This window comes from Nyctibius grandis, chromosome 5 (assembly GCF_013368605.1).
Source record: "Nyctibius grandis isolate bNycGra1 chromosome 5, bNycGra1.pri, whole genome shotgun sequence".
NCBI lineage: Eukaryota > Metazoa > Chordata > Aves > Nyctibiiformes > Nyctibiidae > Nyctibius > Nyctibius grandis.
This window is the reverse complement of record NC_090662.1, coordinates 18,162,137-18,186,682: the sequence shown is the minus strand read 5'-3', so window position 1 is coordinate 18,186,682 and position 24,546 is coordinate 18,162,137. Positions and strand designations below refer to the sequence as shown.

General features: G+C 44.8%; 1 protein-coding gene across 1 annotated transcript in view; it reads left to right on the top strand.

The window, feature by feature from the left end:
• CELSR1 (cadherin EGF LAG seven-pass G-type receptor 1) overlaps positions 1-24,546 on the top strand; it is a 182,873-nt gene that overhangs the window by 107,981 nt on the left and 50,346 nt on the right. Inside the window, 3 exon segments of the mRNA XM_068401357.1 lie at positions 694-782; positions 22,941-23,098; positions 24,224-24,387. Coding sequence (XP_068257458.1) covers positions 694-782; positions 22,941-23,098; positions 24,224-24,387 — 411 coding nt within the window.

Here is a 24,546-nt window from a genome sequence, read left to right as displayed (position 1 = left end):
CAGGCCTTTTATGTACTTTCAACACGAATGTTTATTTTGCTCCTGCCTCAGAACAGATATGCCTGGTTACCGAGCTGGTTCTGCTGACTCAGACCTGACTTAAAAGCTTCAGCTTTCCAGTTGCAATGGCAAGGACTTGCTTTCAAATTTAAATACTGAAAGGCTGCCAATAATTTCATTAATCACTGGTAAAATTTTGCTGCGGCCAAGGTTACCATCCATGGGTTTTTTTACTAGAGTACTTTTGGATTTCACTTTCTCAGCTCTGATGAGAATTTGGCTTCCCTTCCCTGACAAAACATCCTGGCACGATACTCATCATATTAATAACACCTCAAAGTGCTGCTTTGGGCAGAAATGCAGAAAAAATCATGTACATTTTTTTCTCAGTTGACCACCTCAGCAATAGCTGTATCTAACCAATGCATCTGCTACTGTGCTCTGCAGAGGTGTAATAAAAAATAGCATAATTCAACCAAGTATACCAGAAGCTATTTTTGTATTTGTGCACCACAATAATTCCGTGAAACAGGGGATATTTACTGTCTCATGGGATGAAACCCTAAATTCCTCCATGATGAAGTTAGATGGCTGCATCCTGTGCCAGATGAGGGTCTCTCTGTGTTTTGGTTTAGTGCAGAGCGGAGTTTGTATTGATGTTGACTTATTTTTTCCCTCTGCCTGCCCTTGCAGGGGAGACAACCACGACAGTGGCACCGTTCGTGGTGGGAGGGGTCAGCGATGGGCAGTGGCACTCGGTCCAGGTGCAGTACTACAATAAGGTAAGACTGATTGTGTTGGTGATAAACCTATTATTAGTAAAGTAATAGAGACGTGGGTCATCTAGCTCTGATCTGATGTATGCAGGTGACCTGAATTTTATTTATTTAACCAGGCACATTGCTACAGCTGTCTACAAATGGTACTGATCGTGCTCACTTTGCCTGGGACAAAAATTTCCTCTGAGGGCTTTTGTGTTTTGTCTCAGGAAGGCAAAATCAGACCTAGTATGTCCCTTTCAGTAGTACTAACAGGGAAACCTTCAGGTACTTGCAACTATTTTAGTTTTCGGTTCTTTAATCTCTCACAAGTGTCAGTGTATCTACAACTGATTCACTGATTTGTATCTTTTTAAAGAATTATGCAGTGCGGGAACTTTCAGTGTAGTAACTACAAGCCACTAGTGTAGAATTTTCTGAAGCAAAGCAAAATTCTTCCCTATAACTGTCTTTTCTTGTGTAAAATGACCAGTTTAGCTAGTGCAAGCTTCTCTGGTGTGGAAAATTTGGTTATTAAATGGTTGACACTTTTCAATAATCAAGGCCTATCTTACTAACTCATTTTTTTTGTCTGCTATATAAAAAGATATGCAAGAGAAATGCAAAAAGCATCATTGCACGCAGTCCATGGCACTCCGAGGTGGGCTCTGGGGTCCCTGTTCCACAGCTGCGCCCTTCGTAGCTGTCAAGAGCAGGTTCACTTTGACTGAACCAAAGGCAGCGGCTTTGTGCAAACCAGCCATTTCGTGATGAGCCAAAAAGCGGGCTTTTAGGGTGTACAGTGTCACTGCTTACAGATAGATGTCAGAGCTCTTCTATAATCTATACCAAAAATTAGATAATTCATTTAGCTACTGAGAAGCGTTACTTTTAAGTCCAACATGGTAGCATTATGGGGGAACACATAAGGAAATAGAGGAGCATTGTTGGCTGCTAAAAAGGAAACAGGATACTGGTGTAGGAAGCTGAATGGAAGATGAAGGATTAATATGATCAGCAAGTTCTTTATTTCCCAGCGCTGCATCCTTTCATCACAGTTTGTGTGGCAGTTTGAATGGGAGAATTAAAATTTTCTTTGGACTCCTAGATGGGATCTCCTAGCCTAAGGATATTTTATTGAGGAAATAAAAGCATTTTTTATTAGTTATGTTATAAAAACAAAAAAAAAACTTATTTTGTAAGTTTTGTACTTACTATACTTAATATACTCTCTACTACCTGGAGCACAGAGAAATAGAAGTGAAACTTGGTGTGTCGCCATGCATGCATCTGTGGACACTGTGAGGCTCTTCCTTACAAACTGCAACGTGCCGTGTTTCCATAGCCTGCATATTTCTTAGTGAATCACTTCAGCCGAGTAAGTGGCGCTTGCTGAGGCAGCGGAGGGACGCTCCAGCTTTCAGGCTCCTCAGTGGACGAGGAGGGGAGGGCACAGCCATGGGGACAGCCGCTGGAGTGGCTCGCTGAAGAGCTGCTGAGCAGATAAAGGGCTCGGGCAGCCCCAGGACATGCTTTAAAAGGCAAAGAGATCTGACACAGATGTTAAAAATAAACCCCTGCCTCATTTTCAGGGCTTGCTGCTGTTCAAGCAGACTAGTAGGTGAGCCATGTTAGCAGCTGGTGTTTTCCTATCGTTAACACATGCACCCTGTCATCATTTTCTTCTTCTGCCCGTTTTTTGAAGGGGAACAAGCCAGTCCTCACTGCCTGGGAGGAAACTCAGGAGAGAGGCAGAGCAGAGGGGCTGTGCCAGGAAACACCACTGACTTCACTGCCTCTGTGCCTAGAGCACAGGAGCAGCTGAGGGAACTGGGGTTGTTTAGTCTGGAGAAAAGGAGGCTCAGGGGAGACCTTATTGCTCTCTACAACTACCTGAAAGGAGGGTGTTGGTCTCTTCTCCCAGGTAACAAGTGATAGGACAAGAGGAAATGGCCTCAAGTTGCACCAGGGGAGGTTTAGATTGGATATCAGGAACAATTTTTTCACTGAAAGGATTGTCAGGCATTGGAACAGGCTGCCCAGGGAAGTGGTGGAGTCACCATCCCTGGAGGGGTTTAAAAGACGTGTACACGTGGTGCTCAGGGACAGGGTTTAGTGGTGGCCTTGGCAGTGCTAGGTTAATGGTTGGACTTGATGATCTTAAAGGTCCTTTCCAACCTAAATGATTCTGTGATTCTATGATTTGCCACTCACGTGACGTAAAAGTGATGAAAAGCAGGGTCACTGTGTGGAGAGCAGCACTGTGCCCTTTGCTGTCCATGTTAGAGACGAAGGTCATCACCTTCCCCTTAGCAGTATTTATTCCGGAATGGTTAAATTTGGGCTGGCAGAGGGGAGCTCACAATATTGAGTAAACGGCACAAGTAGGATATGCTAACCTCTATGTATTTAGCATGTTCTCAGGACTTTCCAGCGTGTCTGAGAATTGCATATGTTGCCCCAGCTCTCCAGCAGCAAAAGGAGGAGCGGGCGCTGCGGGGCAGCGGCAGCCAGAGGCAGCTCTGCAGACCTGCCCGCTGGGCTGCCCACCGCACCCTGCAGCAGGGTTCAGCCTTCACCTCGGCTGGTATTTGTTTGTAAAGCAGTTCCTTGGCTACTTCATGTTTTAACAAAGCTGGAAGAAAAGTTCCTGTGAGGAGGTTGAAAAGACAGAGATAATTTAGGGATTTGAGTTGTGCCAAGATAAATGGGATGCTGTGTCCAAACTTGACACAGCTAAGACATGTTTGAATAAGAGAGTACCCAAAACTCATGAGTTTGCTTAAATTATGCACTCATTTTGCAGGTACTACATCCTTCCACTCTTTCCAAAATCCTACCACACAGTGTCAGGTCCTTGTCCCATCACCACGCAGCCCCTTGCTCTGCTCAGACACTGCGCAGCCTTCCTGAGCAGGCGCAGCTCCCCTGAGCCGTCTCCCTCCTCCCTGCCTCTGGCTCGTGTTTGATCCCCACCTCCAGCCCCTTCTGGACTCCACTCTCTCCTCTCTGCCTCTGGCTCGCTCTGGCATTTTGCAGCAGCACCTTATCCCTAGTGACAGGGCCACAAGGGCTATCTCCACCAGCATCCCCATGGGGCTTCTTGTCCCTTCTTCTGTTCAGCTGTTTGCCCAGGGAGCTTTTGGTCTTTGCTCCTTTTTAGACACCTCCTCCCCATGCTGTCCATGGGAAATGCATAACCCATCGTCCCAGATACCAATAGAGATCCATTTTATTCATTTGTCTGTATCCAGCATTAAAAAACCCTTAAAGATATGTTTATACCTGCTCTTTCTTATCCCTCACTCAAGTTTCATCTCCTTCCATCTGCCTTTTGCTCCATCAGCAGGTTTTCTTTGTTTAATAAACATGATCACCTTTGCCTATCCATTCATCAGTCCCTTCCTGTGTCACCTCTGTGCTTTTTTTGCACAGAAAAATCCATTCAGACATTTTGAACTCTTCTTATTATTCACACTCCTACAGTTGAGTGCTGCCAGGCTGTTCGTCCTGCTACTGGGGTCATTACAGCTGTACCCGTCCTCTTCCTACCCACCACTGTGTCCTCGGTCAGTGACAGGCTTCGTCAAGCTGGACTCTTTCCTCCTGCCTCGGGAAAGTGAGAAATGTTGTGGTGCAGGTTAAAATAAATAGCAATTCAAAAATTTTCTGTTGTGCTCACAGCAAGCATGTGGGGTCAGGTACTCTCTTAGCTTCATCCATCTTTTGCAGTTCCTTTTTGTGTTAAGCTTCTTTAAAGTATCTTTTTAAAAACTAAGCTAGAAAGTGTTCAGTTTATTTCCTTCTTTCCACATTTGTACAGCATCTAGCAAGAAAAAAAAAAGGTTTCGGTCTTCTTTGGAGCTTTCAGATAATGCTGAAATTCACATAAGGAGTATTAGATTTCATCACAGCCAAGGTAAATTTTTCATCTTCAGTTTTTGAGGAGAGTGACTAACAGGCTTTGATACGTAATCTAAATCACTTCAATCCAAAGCAAATTTTTGTTGATGAGTTTTCACAGCTCTGAAAGCTGTTTCTGCAATCTGAGTTGATCATGGTCAGGTACAAGCAAAGGTTGAGTGTTTTTTGGCACTTGCAACTCTGTGGACTATATTTGGCTGAGCATCACTGGAATTTGGACTCCAGGAGTGGGTGACTGGTGGGATTTATCTTTAGTGTTGTTGAAAAATGTTGTTTTATAATTAACTCCTTATCATGAGGGTCCCCTGTCGCTTAGGGAGAAATGCTGGAGCCTCTGGACTCAGAGGTGAGTCCAGAGCCAGCTTTGTGCCACTGTGTTTGCAGAGAAGCATCAAACCAGTTCTCTATCGAATCAAGTATTTGATGCTTTCTTACAAATCCTGGTATATGCAGGCACTGTAAAACATTGCAGTAATGAAATAAATTGTATCAGAGGAGGAAGGGAAGCAATGTCGTTTCATTTACCACATAGTGATGGAAATGGATGCTTCCTCCCCTGGTAAGAGCTGACACACTGGGTTTCAGTGGAGGTGCCTAAGGGAAGCACATGGACGTTGTACTAAGAAAGTGTTGCGTCTGTATTGAATTTCTGGAAGGGAAAACATCAAGGGGAAGGAATTAGTAGCTGTAAGAGAGCAGAAGTGAACTAGGAGTGTTTTATAATCATTCTCTAGTTTCAGTTATATATTAAAAGTCCTGTCAGCTACCCAGTAGCAAGGTATCAGTTTACCTGTTAGCAGTGTTTCTTGCCACTGTAGATGTTTGCTAACAGCGGGTGGAAGGCAGGGAGGAAAGCTCCTCGCTGACTCTGTTAGCTCAAACACGTTACCTTCTGGGATCCTGATCTCACAGCCATTGAAGTCAATGGGAGGTATTAAATTAAAGGTGACCTGCATGTGACCTGCTTTCTCCAGGGATATATATATTGATAAGAAATTCAGAAGAAACGGGATTTTTTTTATTATTGTGGAAGGAAAGGTGGGAGGAGGGGGGAGATTTCAGCCTGGCAAATAAAACTGATGAGAAATAGAAGCAACCTACTGTGCTTGTTCACAGGATAGTTGGCGTAAGGGGCAGCAGCAGCAAAGTTAGCTGCCCTCTTTGCCTTGGTAATGTACTTACTTTCCACATGATGAGAGTACAGTCAGCCTCTGATGGAGTTTGGTCCTTATCCTTTGGCTCTCCTGAGCCTGCTGGCATGAGTGACAGTCATGGTTTAGCTATGTTTGATGGTAATGATGCTCAGTATCAATAGTATCACATGAACTATCTGGCATTCATCGCACATGGAGGTTCACGTATGATTGTAGGCAGTGCTTGGGACAGGAGAGTTTAATGAGCCCGGTAGTGGGTGGTGGTTTTAATTAAGTGAAAACTTCAAGCCACTCTCCCAAGTTTCTGATAGAAACGCAATTTTGTTCAGAATTTGAGATATACCATCAAATTTATGTTAATGTTTTACCTGACTCATTACCTCAGGGTAGAATTCATCATTTGGCACAAGATAAAAATGTTTTTCGTATGGACATGTTCCTTTAATTCTAGAGGGCATGTTCATGTATATTTATATACTGTCTTTCTTATATGTTACTTATAGATGTATGACATCAAAGTAACTTAAGGATGTTACTGTTCTGTGGGTGGAAGCTCCTTCTGCATCTTTTTAAGGGAGCACAGGGTAATTTTACCTAAATGACAGAAAACCTGAGAAGGACAGAGAGAACCTTGCTATCACTGATGTGCAGTACAGTAGTTCTGGGGGATGGGATGAACAAATCCCTGAATGACTCACAAAACGACTCACAAATGTAACGACTGTAAGACTGGGCAGTGTGTGTGCGTGGGATTCTCCTCCATGGTCAGGAGGTGCAAAAATGATGGGTGCATCGAAGAGCATCTCAGCTGTACTGGACACTTGAGCCTGCAGGCTCTCAGGATGAGATATTCAGGACAAACATTACCCTTTTTCCATAACTGGGCTAAGGTTTCTTCTCATATTTGATAATCAATAGTAAGCTGCCATTCTGTCACTCCTTTCTTGCATGTCTTTAGACTGAAGAGTGCCATGGTTGTTGTTTCAGGTGTTTGTCTTGGGAGTAGCCCAGCCTTTCACAGCAGTTACAGTTAGCAGGGATCTGCTGCTTTCCATCCCTGTGCACTTCCCACCCAGCAGAGCCCAGACCTGCGTTTAGCCTGAAGACAGCCACCAGAGAAAACCGGCAAATTCTTCAGTTAAAGATAAACTTAAAAGAACTGAGGGCTGCTTAGGGCTCATCTTTGGTGTGTTGTGAATTCAAAGCATGTTGCTACGTTCATTGCTCTAAATCAGACTCACATATGCTTTCAAAAATCTCCTGCCTGTGGTAAGTGATGGTTTCTCTTGAGTGAACTGGCCTTCATCTGGGCAAGCTGGAGCCTGAGTATCACTGAAGTCTGAGCTAATGCTGTAGAGATTTAGCTCTCAGCCCACTCGCGCACCAGAATTTGCCAGTACCTTTCCTTCCTGGAGAGCTGGATCTGTCCCTCACGCGCTGGCTGAAAGCTGTTTCCAGGTGCCAAAACACCCTCTGTGTCGGTGCCAAGACCCACACTGTAATTGATTTTCCGTGCCTCAGGTGCGTGCTGCAGCTCTCCCCTTGTGCTGGCTCAGCCGGCGGGCAGGAGGGTGGCTTTCTCTCTCGTCTGTGGGTTCCTGGGCCGAAGGTGATCCCAGGGTTATTTAACCATGCCTGTACAGCTGTGCTACGGTGCCGGCAGAGCTTACCATTTTGAGTCGGTGTCCACAAATCCTCCATACCATGGATCGCTAGTAGTGCCCCACAGGCTGGTCGTCAGTGCCGGGCAGTAGCATACATCTGGGCAAAACCAGCCAGCTCCGTATCTGGGGACACCTCAGTGAGCCCCGATTGCTCGTGCAGTCTAAGTGGCGGCTCTTCAGCACTGCTGGGCAAAGCTTGTGTGACCTGCTGGGCTCCGGATGGAGCTGGGGGCAGCTGAGGGTCTTGAGGATGGTGTGGACTTGGGACTGCTGCCAGCCCAGGTAGGCGTGGGACAGAGGTTGCTTCAGCAATGACCAGGTCCACCGTTTTTGGGAGACTGTTGCCCCCTTCCAGTGCCCATCTTTCCCCATGCGGCTCCCCACCATGTCGGCATCCCTGGCCAGCCATGGCCATCATCGCTGTCTCCATCAGCCTCAGCTTCCCTGTGTCCTCACACAGGATTCAAAGTAGGCTCCATGTGGGCTGGAAAAATCAAGGCCTTCAGTGGAGGTTCATTTGCAAAAGGAGGGTGTCCTGAAACTTGTAGAAGACAGTAGAAGACAGAAGCATCCCAAGAAAAAGCCCACAGGAAAAACTTTCTTGAAAAAAAAGTCTGTAGGTATATTTTGAGGTACTTTGTCCTTTTTCCCAGAAGCTTGTTTATTTTGGTCTTGTAGGCAGATTCAAGGATCTTCTCATCAACACAATTTCCTGATGGCCTTTCATGTTTTCTGGCAGCCCAAACTTCTCTGTCTGTTTGCTAGAGCTAGCCATTCCCCAGCAGTCATTTTATTTGCCCATTATTCAAAAAACGTCTGAATAGGCATAAGTTGAGTGTGTACCTAATGGGGAGTAGTATCTGTCAATGCTCTTACTGTTAAAATAAAACAAAAAGCATCTTCAGATCTGTTCCAAACCACCCACCTTCTCTCCATGAACACTCTTCATCTCCATGTGCAATTTTTGTCATGTCCAAGTGTACTGGTTTTGACTGGGTTAAAGTTAATTTTCTTCATAGTAGCTGGTGTGGGGCTGCGTTTTGGATTTGTGACCAAAACAGTGCTGATAACACAGAGATGTTTTAGTTACTGCTGAGCAGTGCTTACACAGCATCAAGGCCTTTTCTGCTTCTCACACCACCCCACCAGCAAGTAGGCTGGGGGTGCAGACGAAGTTGGGAGGGGACACAGCCGGGACAGCTGACCTCAACTGACCAGAGGGATATCCCATACCGTATGGTGTCATGCTCAGCAAATAAAGCTGAGGGAAGAAGAAGGAAGGGGGGACGTTCAGAGTGATGGCGTTTGTCTTCCCAAGTAACCGTTACACATGATGGAGCCCTGCTTTCCTGGAGATGGCTGAACACCTGCCTGTGATGGGAAGTGGTGAATGAATTCCTTGTTTTGCTTTGCTTGTGTGCACAGCTTTTTCTTTACCTATTAAACTGTCTTTATCTCAACCCATGAGTTTTCTCACTTTTACCCTTCCGATTCTCTCCCCACCCCACTGTGGAGGGGTGAGCAAGCGGCTGCGTGGGGCTTAGCTGCCCACCAGGGTTAAACCATGACACTAAGCAAGAAATAAGAAGCAGTTTACAACAGGCCTGGTGTTTAGCAGCTTCAGGATAAAGACTTTCTATAATGGACAGGAGCAAAGGCCTTGAGATAAAAATTGCAACATTTACCTGGCCATGTCAGAGATATAAAGGGAAGGCTGTTGGGTTTGGGGGTTTTTCCTCCGTTTTCTAAATGAAACAGAAAAGTTAAGCCAGTTTCTTTGCTTGAAAGGCTTTTCTGCACAGGTGCCTTCCGGATCTCCAGTCCAATGGCAGCTTCTTGTCTAGCAAAAGGAGAAGGGTGAGTGAATGTACGGACTTGACACAAATCCCGATGAACCCATTGAGCTCCCAAGGGAGACGTGAGCAGTCTCGTGGGGCAGCTGCAGAGGTAGTGGGAACGGGGAGTGCACAGTGGCCACCAAGGCCCACCAGCAGATGTGTAGGAGGCAGTTGCACACTGGAGCAAAAAGATAGCGCAAATTTGCCTTAGACACGTGATGTGTCTCACTGGAGCGTGCCTTGCTCAGACGGAGCATCTGCTTCAGCTGACCACATGGCGAGTGTAAGCTCTTGGCTTCAGTCTTGTACAATCCCTGCATTTTCTCATACTCTTACATGTGTTATGCCTGCCACTCATTAGTGGAATTATCTTTAGGATTATCTTTATAGCAAATCTCTTAACATTCATCACTGCCTTTGTTTTACTAGAGCCTCTGTTTTGATTCTGGGAGCCTGTATCACGCAACTGCCTGGCAGCAGCCAGTGGCAGAGCACTTCTGAAGGACTTGAGGATGCGTACACAAAACTTCTCTTTTAAAAACTCAGGTCCACCCCTGTTCTCCCACCCAAGAGCTGCCTGGGACCGCATTTCATCCAGCCAGCAGTCACTGGGGGCTGACACAGCTGTACCCTAGAAGTCAAGACCTATGGGGCTGCATGCTGGTGCACTCGTGGGCACCTAGAAGCTCGGTGGCCACTTGCATTCCCCCGCCGAGGGCAGGCAGGACCTGCCCTTTCATCCAAACCCCTTGCATAAGCACAAGCGTCACGGACGGTCGCAGGCAGTGGGAGTGGTGCTGGTCTGTGTTGGAGAGGTTAATGTAGCACTTTGTTTTGAAAAGGGTGGGATGAAATACATCAACCTGTGATGGTCTGCTGTGAAGACAAGTGCAAGCCCTGCTGGCTATGACAGACATGCCCCTGCGCCAGGTGCGTGTGGGGCTGACAGACAGGTTATCTCGTTTCCTTCTGAAAACATAGACCTTCTCTGATGATGGCAAATTCACCTGTTATGGAAATATATTCTTTATTCAGGACGGATAATTGATTTTGCCACTTTGCCTTGGAAAAAACAAGACAGATATCAACATTTTAGTGAAACTCAGATTGTGACAACTGTGCCGAAAGAGATGGATGACACTAGTTACTGCTTTCTCTCCTATAAAGGGAACTAATTCCTGTTAGAAGTTCTGGGTTCGTGGCACCCCGTCCTCCCCCAGGACCGACAGGCAAACAGGAGCATCACGCAGTGGCTCAGCACAGCCCTCCCCGTGCCACCCTGCCGCCGCACTGCCCCTCGGGCAGGAGGCTCCCGTTCCAGCACGAATGCTGTGTTTGCTCAGCCCTCGGTCTCCCTGCCGAGCCTGCCAACGAGGCTGCCAGCACCGCGGGTGATTTATGAGGCAGGCACATGCCTGCAGCTCAATAGGGATTGCCAGCTCCTTGGAGAAGAGCCACATAGCTGCCACCAGCTAGGCATAACTTTTAGTCATTGGACCCAAGGTGAAAGACTTTGCCCTGAAAGTATCCAGGACACCATCCAGTATCGTGTACTTCTTAATCTGAATGGTCAGGAAAAGTGGTTGGCAATTAAATTCTTAGATAGGTATTAGTATTACACCCTGTGCCAGGGAGCACCTCTCACACCGGGGCATGGTTGCCCCCGCCAAGTGCTATGTTTTGTAACATGGTTGGAAAAGATGGACCCCAACAGAAGGCAAATCACTGGAAATGCAGTTAGTAATAAAGGCTGGGTTTGACTTATGCAAAATGCCTATCGCTCGTGACATCTGAGCAGACATAATTGTGATTTGAGGGAGAATTTCTGAAGTTAATCCTCACGGTGGCTTCCAGACTAATTTGTTAAGGGATTGAGGGAGATTTTCTAAATAAACAATGCAGTTGTTGAAGATTATGATAATGCCACTGTTGATCAGATGTGGGCCCCACCAGAGTTTGGATTTTGCTGGCTCAGAGTCACTTGCTGTGTTTACAGCGTCTATGATCAACACAGGCCCGCTCTAGCATTGCTTTGCATTGTCTGGTAAAGAACAATGCAGAACATTAACTGCAGTGTTAAGCAAATATTGGAGGAGGGGTATACTATAAATACTGAAAATGTCATTCAGTTAGGAACAACCTACTTCTCTGAGCATTTTCCAGGAAGAAATACAATTGTGTGTATCTGCATTTCCAAACCTAAATTCATAATGTCTCTAAGAAATGACAATATAGCTTTCAAAGGCTCTCTCAAGTGTGCAAGGCAGAAAGCTTGTTAAAATTTAGTGCTTCCTCTTAAAACAAACCATGTATTCTTACTTAAGATTTAGCCATATTTCTGATTTTATCATTTCCTTATTACCCATCACATTGAGAATATTTAATATTTAATAGTGGAAGGTACTGCAGGGTTGTAGAGGTCAGTGGTGGCACAGTGAGGAGGAGGCAGTGGACAGTGCTAACTTCCAGCAGAGCGCTGATGGTATACTTCAAATCATCACTTTGTGCTGGATGCCTTCCCTTCTACGTCATTTTCATGGGATCAAAAGTTCTGCCATAGCTTAAGCCCGGGAAAGCTTGCAGGACACCAAAAACAGAGGGAGCATGACCGCAGTCGAGTCATTAGCTCTAGTTTTGAAAAGGATCTGTCTCTGGTTACCTGTGTAAATGCAGGGCCTCTGCTTCACAGAGAAAATTGCCGGGGTTTGCTCAGTTATACAAGGAGGAAAAGCAATTCAAGTGAAAAAGTCGCTTTCTTTGCTAGCCACAACCAAAATTTTAAACGAGCCTCCTGAGGGACGTGCACATTTCATTGACGTTTCAGCTCAAGAGGTCGAGGAGTTTTTACTGGATTACCAATACTGTAAGCCAGATGCAGGTTATGATAGCTTTTTCACAATTTTCTTACAAGAACAAAAGTTACTGTATCAGCAGATTATTGTGCTTTTTGGTGGGCTGGCTTGTATACTTGTGAAGCATGTGGTAGATAGTGCTGGAGGCACACACACAGTATAAGGGTGTGAGGAATTCGTAGCTATGCATTTGTATTATTTATCTATACTGTGTATTTTTGGTGGTAATGAGCATGGCCATTTAAAAAAACTAGCAATTAAAATTACAGCAGCTAAAGGAAGGGAAAGAAATGAGATTTTCCATTGCTGAATGTATGCCAGGGTTTTACATTTGAAGTTCAAAATGTTGTTCTAGTCAAACACATAAAATATGTTCCTCGTGTCTGAATGCAGAACATGTCATTTCCTACATGCTCAGAACTCAATTTTTAAAATGCCATGAGAAGAGGTAATCTCTGCAAAAATAGTTCAGTTTATGAGTCATTTCCTGGCATTCTGGCTGAAGATTCAGAGACTGCCACCCTTGCTGAGACCCAATTCATCCTCTTCCACCCAAATCCAGAGGATCATCAATGGAAGTCCTAGTCTAGATAAGACCATAGATGTGATATATAGAAACTGAAGCTCAACAAATTCTGATTAGACGTAATATATAATGTCGTTAATAGTGAAGGTGTATAATCTGCATGATAATCTGCCCACAGTTCTGATGGTCTCGCTGTCCTTTGAAATCTTTAAATCAAGTCGGTATTTCCCTTTCTAAAGGAAAATTTTAGCTCAGGGGCAAGCCACGTTACTGAGGCAGGACTCATGGGGTAATGTTCTGTGGTTGTTTAAGGCAAAAGGCTGATTAGATGATAACATGTGTCCCTTCCATCCAGAAAATGTGGCAGGATCCTGTGAAAACCCATCTCCAGCTCTAGCCTGCAGTATTGCAGGTGGGAAGCCGAGAGCCAGGAGAGCAGAAGTGTTGCTGCACATTTTCCCTGTTCTTACGCTCTTCCACAGCATCTACCGCTCCCTCAGTGGGACTTTGGTCTGGCCTGTGGCAACCATTTACATTCCTAACATCTCCTGAAAAGCACTGAAGGGCTACCTGGCTAATATTTACTTTTTCTTGGTCCCATTCGGACGTGGTTGCAGAGCCCTTGCAGGTGTTAGTGGGTGTAACATGGGCAGCTGATCTGCCCTTGCAGAACAGGCACACGTGAGCCTGGACTTCAAAAACCCCTCCCTGCAATTCCACTGGTATTTATTCATGTGGATTTCAATTAGTAGTAATTGTTTTTGTTGATTTTTTTTTTCCTGGTAGAGGGTAAGTGGGAAGTGATTGATATCTGGGAAAGGAAATCAAGATTTGGCGGCGGAGCGACATTCCATTGTCTTGACATGAAATAACAAATAACTCCCCTCTAAATCAGTGTCTCGCAAAATGAAAGTGTAAAGCAGTGAAAGTCATTCGGAGGTCATTGAGATGCAAAGTGTGTCCTGCTCCCCAGCCCTGAGTTGCTCAGCTCTCCGTGACAGCTTTGGGCATTCTCTGGTGTGGCTGGGGAAGAGGAGGGCAAGCACATACCCAGTGCCTGGATCTTCCTCTCCCCCGCCTGCTTTTGGAAGCGTTGATCTCACAGAGTTTGCAAACACCACCTGAAAATGTAGCGATGATTTTATATGCAAATTCATACACAAATGCAAATAGTAACTTTTCAGAAACCGTCCCCACGGTTTTTGCTCTGCGAGTGACAATAGGGACCTTGTCATGTCAAAACCAGCCTGAGCCCTGGCTCTTCTGGAAGCCTCATCCTCAGCAAGCCTGCTCAGCGCGTATTCCTCTAGCTCCTCCCAGGTTTTAAAAGGCTTAACTTGTGTGCCTGGTTATAGCACTGCCACTTCTAGGTCTGTGCCCACCCCACACCTGAGCTGGGTCTCAGCTGCGTGGCTTTCCTCATGGTGTGGGGCTCTCAGATCACCCCAGGGAACCTGGCACCCAATGGTGCTTCTTGAGCCCAGGTTCCCTCAAGCCATCAAACACCTCCACGCAGCAAAACTCCTCGGAGGTTTAATGGCACCTCCCAACATGGTGATTTTCAGCTCCTTCTGAAGGCTAAGGAGATGCAAGGGACCTCCATTAGAGCTGGCAGAGTCTGAATGGCCCTGGGCTCCCCATAAGGCCCTGAGGACGGTGCTTGAAGGCTGTGCTGTGGCAGGGCTTCTGCAAAGCCAGCGGAGTCATTGAAATGGCACCTCAGGAATTTGGTGCAAGTTCTTTGAAGTGCACTGTTATCTCCATTTAATCACGCAGTAAATCTGCAGTAGCTCACTGATTTGCAGTAACTTTTCAGGTATTTTGCATCTGTCTGTGGAGTGAGGGGAAGCAGCACTTTGCAATTACCTGGCCACGAAAGGGTCTGTGTGTACCAGGAGACCCTCGCAAAGATCCAGCCGTAGCGGGGGTGGGGGGGTAGCCCATAGAGCAGTGTGGGATTCCTGGATTTTATAGACCCAGTTATGTCCCCATCACCCGTGCTGAGCAGCAGTTTGCTTGGCAAGGTGTCACTAGGAATGAGTCCAAGAAGGGGTTAGCTGCTGTGACTAAGTGTCATATTGTGCTACTTCTAGGTATTTCTTGGACTCTGACAGCAATAACATTTGCATCCTGGATGCAAAATTAAGTCATAAAGCATAAAAGATTTATATAAAGCCAAAAATATTTGAGAGTGGTACTTCGGCAGTAGATAGGGACAAATGGCAAAGGGAGAAGGGTTTGCTGAACTGGGAGAGAAGAGCATGTGAAGGTGAACAAGGATGCTCTTCCAGCATCCTTCACGTGCTCTCGTCTCCCAGTTCTCCAAGGATGCTGGGAGAGCACCTGCTTCTTGGTGGAAGTGAGGGAGGCAGCAAAACAGGCAGAAAAAGTGTTCAGAGGGCAGGGAGAAGGCACACCAGCCACAGGGGCAGGTGAGAGGGGAGGAGAGGGCTGCAGAGGGCGGACAAGGGGGCCCACGGCAGCAGAGCACCGTGGTGAGTGCTGTCTCACACATGGAAAGCTGGATGTTTTCTTGAGGAGTGGGCATGGTCTCTCGGCAGCCAAAACAGGTCCTTCTTGCTGTGTCACAGATTCAGCATCAAAGAGCTGAGAAGCATCTGAGAATACAAAATTGAAGATAAAATTTCCATTTGCAGGCAGGGAAAACTCATTCTTCCCATCAGCACTACAGAAGCCTTTGCCAAAATCAGTCAAATCCAAGAATATAACCTTTGCAGGAGATGGATGATATTTGTGAAGATACTGGTCATGCTCTGTGGAGGGAAGGAGCACGTCTGGATGCCGTGTGTGTGTAACCATGGCTTTTCACAGCCTCACCGTGCCATTGCCACATGGTGGGACAGGAGGGCTGCTCCCCATCTCTGCCCTACCACCGAAGAGCAGCAGCAATCCGGGCAGCACCGGTCACACATGCTGGGTCTCATAGCTGTGCCAAAAGCCTCCTGCTTTTAATATCAAAGTTTAGCTTCTGGATGTGGCTCTGAATGTGGAGGAGATAACAAATCAGGCTAGTAAAACTCGCTTGACTTTGTGGCCCAGACTGGATCCCAAGATCGGTGTTTCAGGGAGTTTGTCTAGGAAAAGGAACTGGTCTGGTGGCTTTCCAGGATTTGCATTTTTGACTCACCGATGGGAAGATTTTTGATTTTCCTTTTCACTGTCACAGGCTCTCATGATTCTATGCAGACTCGAGCCAAGTTTGTATAAAGAAATGCCATTAAAATATTCAGGGAATAAAGGGGATATGTACATCAAAGGTGTAAGGGGTTTGTGTGAAATGATTTGTCCTGCCTTTCCCTGGTGACTAATCAAGATGTGTAAAAGATTCCCAGTTCTTCACACCACCTTATTTTGAAGGTGATCTGGAAAGCTGTAGGGGGAAACTTTAAAAAGCGGAGATTAACATTAATGGTTTCTCTAATCTGGCCTAATTTGGAGTTTCCCAATTGATCAGAATGGGCTGCAAGTCCATGCCACGGCACTAAGCTTCTCCGGCATTTCCTAGCCTCTCCCTCTGGGATCACAAGCACGGTGCTTTCCCCGTTTGTTTTTTCCTGTTTATTTAGTTATTTTCCTTGTGGGGGGCCGGCCTCCGGCCGCTTGCCCAGGGAGACCGCTGCTGCCGCGGGCCCTTAATGAGCTTTTTGACCAGTGAAGCAGCACAGCATCGCCTGGGAATCGGAGGGGGTTTCACCCTTCCCCGCGTCGGATAGCAGAGCAGAGGCCGGCGGGTTAACGAAGGAGCCAGGGCGGCTGGCGGGCAGCCTAATGAGCGCCAGAGAACCAGTGAGGGGGGACCCTAGTGGCGGCCGGAGCCCCAACAGCAGCCTCCAGTGGGACCCGATGCCAGTTGCTCCATTTTTTTCCCATTATTGCTGTAGCTGGAAGCATTAGAAAGCAAAGAGCCCCAAAGGGTATGAACACGATGCATTTTCCACCCAGCACTTTTGAGGGCAGTGGGGTCTGAACCAGCACACTAACAATGCAGAGGAGTGCTTTTTTTTGTATTAAAAATAACTAGGAAACAGATTCTTTTTAACCTTTAACCATTCCAACCAGTCAATAAATCATTAGCTACTGATTAACAAAAACAGAAGGGTAACTTATTGTCCGGTAAGCGAACTCTTGGAAGCACTGAAAGGCTGGCACTGCCTTCAGGATGGCTTTTCTTTTTACACATTTGCACTTATTAAAAAGACAAACAAGCCAAGCTCTGCATATTAAGCTATGCCACACAAAGCATTTTGCTAAAATACCAACTTTCTAAAATAGATATGTTTTTTAATGTGTACAGTGAGCTGAGCAAATGCAATATTTACGATATGCCATGTTATATCTGTCCCCCAAGAAAACAAGTCTCCTCATGCCAAGCATAACAAGGTGGGTTGTGTCTCATCTGCAAGCGTTCCCTGTTTGTGTTCGCAAAGTCTTGGCCATACTTACAGTCTGCTGCTGAATCGTCTCCTCAGCTCCTTGAAAAGACTCAATGGGGTGGCTAAAGCAGGCGGAAGTCCTCGTGGCCAAGGTTTAGGCTGGAGAGTACAGCTTTCAGTTTGAGTTCAGGGAATATCCATGGCATTGGAACGCTCTCCCATGGCCGACCAAAACCACTCTCCTTCTTTCCATATGTGCGAAAAGTCAAGTGGCAATTTTTTATCTAAGAATGGAAGTTGGAAAAAGGTGTTTCTGGTGGAGGAGATGTTTGTGGGACCATTGGAACAGCCCTATTATCTTGCAGATTGACTAACAAAAGTGTGGGATCCAGGAATCTGAGTGTCACCACTGCTGCTGGTTGACTGAACAAACATTTGCACTCTGTAGTACTACTATTACAGGTACAGTATCTAGTCTGGTTTAATTCAAAATAAGTCTACCAAAGATTGGACTATTTGCTTAAACCTCTCCAACAATTTTGCATCATGACTTTTGAAAACAGTAGTGTTTATAAAGCAAAAATATAACGCTCAAGTATTTAAGACAAGGCTTCCATTGTCCATTAATCTGTATGTCTTTTCCATTCACTGTGCATTGTTAGACCATCTGTGTCTTTAGTAAGTAACCGTGTGGGCTCTTGCAGTTTAAATACTTAGTTTAAAATAACAGAGGATCCAAATGAAACTGAGATATGTGAGAATATCCATGTCTGATGTTTAAGTGGAATGGGCGTAGATTTGTACATTAGATTTGCAAGCTATAAACAAATGTGTTTTGATGACCTTCTCTCCTCTATCTGGTCTCCATTTATAAAACACAAGTTCACAGTTTAAGCTTCTCAGGTTTTTACATGCACCTGGGAGAAACTACATGTGTTTCTGTTGTAGTTGTGAAGAGAAGTCCAAAGAGTTCATTGCTGTGTACTTGGGTTTCACAAAAATTGGATTTAGCATCGCTAGTAAAATACCTTCATGGTGGCATTCTCTCACTGCAACCTGAGAAAGTCAGTGCAGGTGGCCAGAGGGAGTTACACGCACCTTTGTGGCTTGAGACAGTCACTCCTCCAGGTCACCACTGAGGACAGTAGATGAGTCTCACCATTAACTCTGCTATGGTCAGCAAGGGAGCTGTAATTTTCAGAAGACATCCTGGGAGACTGTCATTCCTGCAATCGCAGTCTGCCTGGGACTCTGTCTGGGCAAGGGAGAATTGTCATGGATTAGACACGAGATTTGAGGTTGTCCACCCCTAGATCAGAACCACTAATCTCCTTCACGAAAGCTCAGTGAGGCAAAGTTAAGTTTCATGACATTGTGTACAATTTTATGTACTAATTGCCATTATTTGAGGAATATAAATGTGGTTCATCTTGTTTTACAGATAACGGTAGGTGGCTTCTGCTCTCACATGTGGATGCTGTGTCAGGGCTGCTTCTTTCTCTTCTCCAAGTGACTCTGTATGCGATTCTAACAAGAAAACATAAGGGTCAGCACAACGAACACAATGTACATTAATAAGGGGTGCACAGAATGTTTGAAAAATCACTATGTGATGGTGGTAGTACACTGCAACACTCAGGGATGCTTTTTTTTCCTTTTTTTTTGAGTCCAGGATGAATCCACTTCTTTCACAGTTTGTTTAAGGGAGACCAAGTTCTCTCTCTGTCACTGTTTGGTACCTCTTCTTGCTGCTCACTTTCACAGCATGTGGTCTTTGAAGTTTGAATCCCAACCTCTTTCTGGACAAGCACTAAGTAAAAAAGCAGCCTTTAGGGTTAGGCAGCACAAGGTAAATTTTCAGCCCCCGTGAGCAGTAACTCAGTTACATGACTTGCATTACCATTAATGGGGGTCATGCTGGTAAATTCCTGTACACCACAATGCACATTTACTCATGAGTGCAGAACTGGCACAGCTAATGAAACTTGCCTTTTGGGTAGCCTGGTGTTTCAGGAGATGAGTCTGACAGGCAGAAAGGACTGCTAAGTACCCAGATGAAAGTCCGGCTTTTAAGTCCTTGAACGTATTTCCAGAAAATAATAGTGTGAATTAATGCTTTTAGTGTTTTGCTGTTCCTACTGTTAGGGATCAGTCCTGCTCCGGTAGGATTCCATCAAGGCAAAGATCATGCCTGAAATGTAAATGTGTCTGCTGTCATTTAATGTTGGCAATTCACTTTCTTGTGTATTTTCCAAGTACTACTTACTGTTAATTTATATTCTTTCAAATTTAGGCCAGTCCTCTGCTAACATGAGCTTTTATAATCACAAACAGATTAAGTTCTTTTTTATAATTTTTGCCCCTGCTACTTTCCCAAAGATGACCCTCTCCTATGGTTGAGCATCACCTTGTGATTTCCAGCCTACATTACTCATGGGCATCTTATACCCATTTGTTCTTGTACTGTGTCCATGGCAGTGATAGCGTCTTCTTATTTCCGACACCCTTCCCCAGCCTTTACTTTGCTAGGCTAAACACACCAAGTCCATTTTGTCTGTTTGATAAGGTAAGCTTCCCATTGCCCTGGCTGTGGTTCTGTGCATCTCCTCTAGTTGGAAGTTATTTTTAATAAATGAAATCAAAATTGCCCACAATATTTTATCCTGTTCATTGTCATAAAATTTCCTTCATACCCATCTTCACAACAACCCACTGTTGTATTGCCTTTTTTACCTTTTAATCACACCATGGTTCATAATTGTTTTGTAGTCAGTTGATAGTTATTTTTTTCTTATTTTTCATCATTTATAGCTGATGGTCTCTGAGCCTGCGATAGGAGTTCTTGTCATTAGATCTCAAGTTTCATGTTGTGTAATTAATTCTCTTTCTAGCACTCAACTATTCAAAGTGATTCTTTTTTTAATGCATGATGCTCTAAATATCCTTTGCATCACCAGCAAATTATATTTAGTATTAATCAAAGTATTAAAGGAATAAAATCAGTTTCATGATTCAATTCTGAAGGAACTCCTAACTTAGGCTCCCTCTGTTCCAGTCTTTTTATTTCACGGTATTTCAGTTACAAAGTATTCCCTACGCTAGGTGCTGAGATGAGTAGTGTGGTACTTGCCACATATAAGAGAAAAAAGAGTCCATGTCACATTAAATCACTGAGAAAATCTCTCTTTCCTTTCCCAGAAGCATATTCTTCCATTTTGGGAAAAGCCTATTCTGTCAAATGAGCCTTTTAACATGGTCAGAAAATCACTACGTGTTTGAACTAAGTATGGTTTGAACGGCCAGTCAGTCTCTTTTTATTCACCGGAATGTTCCATTTCTTCTTCATCGGCTTATGGTCCTGTGTGGTCGTCAGAGCCGAAACGATGCCAGAGATCTGCACTGCAATGAACAATCAACATCTAGGGAAACACTTTGCAGTTTCTGTGTTAAATAAAAGTAGAAAAAAAATCAATTTGCCACTGCAGCTAGTTGACTGTGAAGGGGCAGCTGCAAACCACAAAGTCTCATCAGGTTGCAATCTTGATTAACATTGGGCAGATCCCCCCTGCTGCGAGAATAAATACCCTGCCTTTGTCAAGGCTCCCATGCACAAAACAATAGGTTATTTCAGTGAAGCCCAAGCACGTAAATGTTAATCTAATCATTCCTCCAAATGAATAGAAGTAGCACCCAGAATGTAAACATTTTAATTTTGGAAGAGAAGGTCTGCCTGTCGTTTGGTTCATTTTCTATATATTTTTTCATTTTCTTTGAAAAGCTGCTCACCAACATTGCCATCATTGCATACAGCAACATTCTCAGCACTGCAAATACGTATGCTTCCTGTCTTTCTGAGCTAGGCAGTGGCAAAGTCCAGGGAGTATCGGAAAAAATAAAATCTGCCTTAATATCACTCAAGAGAGGTCAAAACCTTATACTGTATAACTGCCAAACTATGTGATCACATTAGTTCTTGGTAGAGGAAGTGGAAAATACTTTCCAACTGGAATTGACACCAGGAAACAGCTTTTAAAAATATTTTTTATACATTAGGATAATTACCCTTAGAAATAAATCTGTGTCTCTTTACAGATGATGAAAGTGGCTTTAGGTATTTTAACAAATTTATGTGTGTACAAGCAAAACAGAAAGAATAGGCATTTATCCCCTTACTGCTTCCTTGTTTGCTGTACAAATAAGGGATTTCAGTACGCAGTTGAGCAATATATGTTTTAAAATGAGAGTACAGCAAACTACAGTGTGATGCCCAGACATCTTCTGTTTTCATATGCCTACAACTATTGTTGATCAACACATCATAAAAATGTCTCTTGGCTTTCAGTTGTGCCACATGTCTGGTCAGATCTTGGTGACTTCATTCCTGTGGGGTGTCCCTTTTCCTGTAGATGAATGGCAGCAAAGCCAAGGGAGTTCAGCTCATTGCTGCTCCTGTACCCATAAAGTCCCCAGACATCCTGCACCAGTGGTAGATTAGCACTCTGTAGCTCTCTACAAACACTAAACATGGAAAACAGTTTTCTTACGGAACTTGCTAGTTCTTCACTGAGGCTGCTATGCTGCTGTTTATACATGTACCCTTTTTTAACAGTCATGATGCACTTCTCCACTGGAGGAAGCTGTCTCTTGAGTTTCTGCATAGCAGATATCATCTCCTGTCAGTCATGCTGGGGTACATCTCATCAGTTACGAAATTAGTGGAGATGAAGGATGTGCTTGTGGTGGAGGCACAGAAGTTTGGTGGTTGAGGCTGGATTCCTGGTGGTCCCGTAGACTTTCCTGTCTGTAGGGATCACTGAATTTCCCCAGTTGTTGGTAGGTGCTGAAGTGGGGAGGACAACAGCTGCCGGCAGGGTGATCTGCAGAGCGAGCCAGTAACAGTGGAAGTGTGAAGCTGAGTGTGATAACTCTAGTTTTGTGGCCCACGTTCACCAGGGCATGTTGTGATTGAGTGGGCAGGAGTTTCCTACTGTCTGGGTGAAGCTAGAGATGAGGGAAAGCCGAAGCATTTATTGCCACTCTAGAACACACTTTCTTCTTATCTTCCGTGCACCACCCACGGTGTCAGTCTGCATGCCTGGACCAAAGTGGCTGCATGAGCAATCTGACGTCCATCCATTATTTTTGATTGTCCAACTCCACAGGTCACTGATCTCTCTTCTCCTGTGACTAGAAACTGGGGGCTTCTTAGCCAGCTCAGCAATGGGCACTGGTTTTCCATGCCCTCCATCTTGTAGCTGGAACAAGCAGTCTTCATCTAAGTTCCATCCCAGTCATCAGACAACCTTTCACTACAGCCTTTATAGGAGCCTTCACTCAGTTTCTGGTGGCCCTGACAGAGTACCCCATCAGAGGAAAATGGATTTAAGCCTTTAGCCTCACTTATGATATTACATCATTTTATAGTGTTTCGTCTTTGGGAGAAACAGTGTCAAAATTCAAGTGACTTCATTCACTTGAGGTGAAGAGTTGCAAAATGGGCAGAATTTATTAGAGTTTGTTGTGCAGAATTGGGAAAACGCCTCTTTGAAGTGATTTGTGCTAAAGCGGTTCAGCAGTGGAAAAGACCAAAGCCACTTCTGACCATGCTGTATATCACGCTGGGTGTGTGTGGACTCTCTTTGAAGTCACCCATTGGGGTTTTTTCTTGCCTAGATGTCGTAGGTCAATTGACTTCTGCTATTTTGTTTACATTTCCTATTTTAGTCCCCTTTGGAGGGTAGGAAGAAGTATGTTGTTGAGCTGGCTGAACCAGCATTTAAATCCCATGTGTGTGTAGCACTGTATGACGTGTACCGTTTATTTCTTGAAGCCCAACATTGGGCGATTAGGAATTCCCCATGGGCCTTCCGGAGAGAAGGTGGCTGTGGTGACTGTGGACGACTGTGACACAGCAGTGGCTGTGCGCTTCGGGAGCCTCATTGGAAACTACACCTGCGCTGCCCAGGGGACTCAGAGTGGCTCAAAGAAGTAAGGATTCCCTGTATTTGCGTTTTCCACTCATTCTCTTCTTCCAGGGGAGAGTCAACAATATGTGATTAACCACTAAGCAAATTAAGTTGGAAAAGCAGTTATGATTTAACAAGAAAAAGTCACAAGGTTTAGTTTGGTAGATGGAATTTGCTGGAGGCTGCTGCAAATGTCAGTACACTGGGTAGAATGAAGAGTTTTGTGTAGATACAGACATATGCCCAAATTACTTGTAAAATGCAAAAAAACCCGAAACCCGGAGGTCAATGTGGTAGCCCCCAAAAAGCATCTACTCAGTATGAAAATGTAGAGAGAATGGCAAATAAAATGTTAGACTTTATTAATGAAGGGGATGGCTGAAGAGCTCATTACTTCCATCATTTAAGTTGGAAGTCCTATCTTAAAAGGAGATAGAAACAAAGGAGATCAGAAAAGGCCATTGAAAATAAATAGGTATGAAAAAAATTTCCTGTGAGGAAAGACCAAAAAACATTAGTACTTTTGAGTTTAAAGAGGAGATGGACAGCAAGCGACATAGTGGGGGTATAAAGTAGTGAGTGATAGCAGAAAGACCATTGAGATACACATGCTGCTCTAACATCCCAAGAGAAGGGGGCACCATAAAAATTACTGACCAGGTGATATACTTTTCACACAGTACGGAGTCAATCTGTGGAACCTGCATCCACTAAATGTTATTAAGACTAAGATCTTCAGAGGATTTAAAAAGGGTTGGCACTGTATAATAAAGTCATTATATCAAAATCTACAGCATCTCAACCCTGGTGCTGAGGAGCACAAGCCAGCCCCTGAGTGACTGCAGTCAGAAAGAAGTGTCCTGCAGCTGCACATTTTTCCATAATTTTCATTTTCTTCTTCATATTGGCCACTGTTAGGGACAGGTCATTGGATTCTGTATGCGTATGACAGCTCCTAAGTTAAAAGTTATGGTGTTTCTGGAAGGTCTATTGATACAAGCTCTAGAAGTGCTGATGTAGCAGAGGGAAGTGCATGGCAACACAGGTAAACTAAACAGCTCAAATGTCCTTATGGAATCAGTAAGATAAAGAACAAAATGAAAGAAACTATATGCAAGAAATGATGAGCATTTCTTTATTTCTTCAGATCTTTGGACCTAACTGGCCCTCTCCTCCTTGGTGGTGTCCCAAACTTGCCTGAAGATTTCCCGGTGCACAACAGACAGTTCATCGGCTGCATGAGGAACCTCTCTATTGACAGCAAGCCGATCGACATGGCTAGTTTCATCGCCAATAACGGCACTCTGCCAGGTATGAGCGGCGACCGCCTCAAAAGTCAACATGAGAAGGCTCTCAGCCATACCTGTGTGTGTAACAGGGCTTAGGATGTCGAAGGGGCCGGCACTGGGAGGAACCCCAGGAAGCAGCAGGGGACAGAGGGGTCTGAAATGGCCCCTCTCCCCCTGTTAG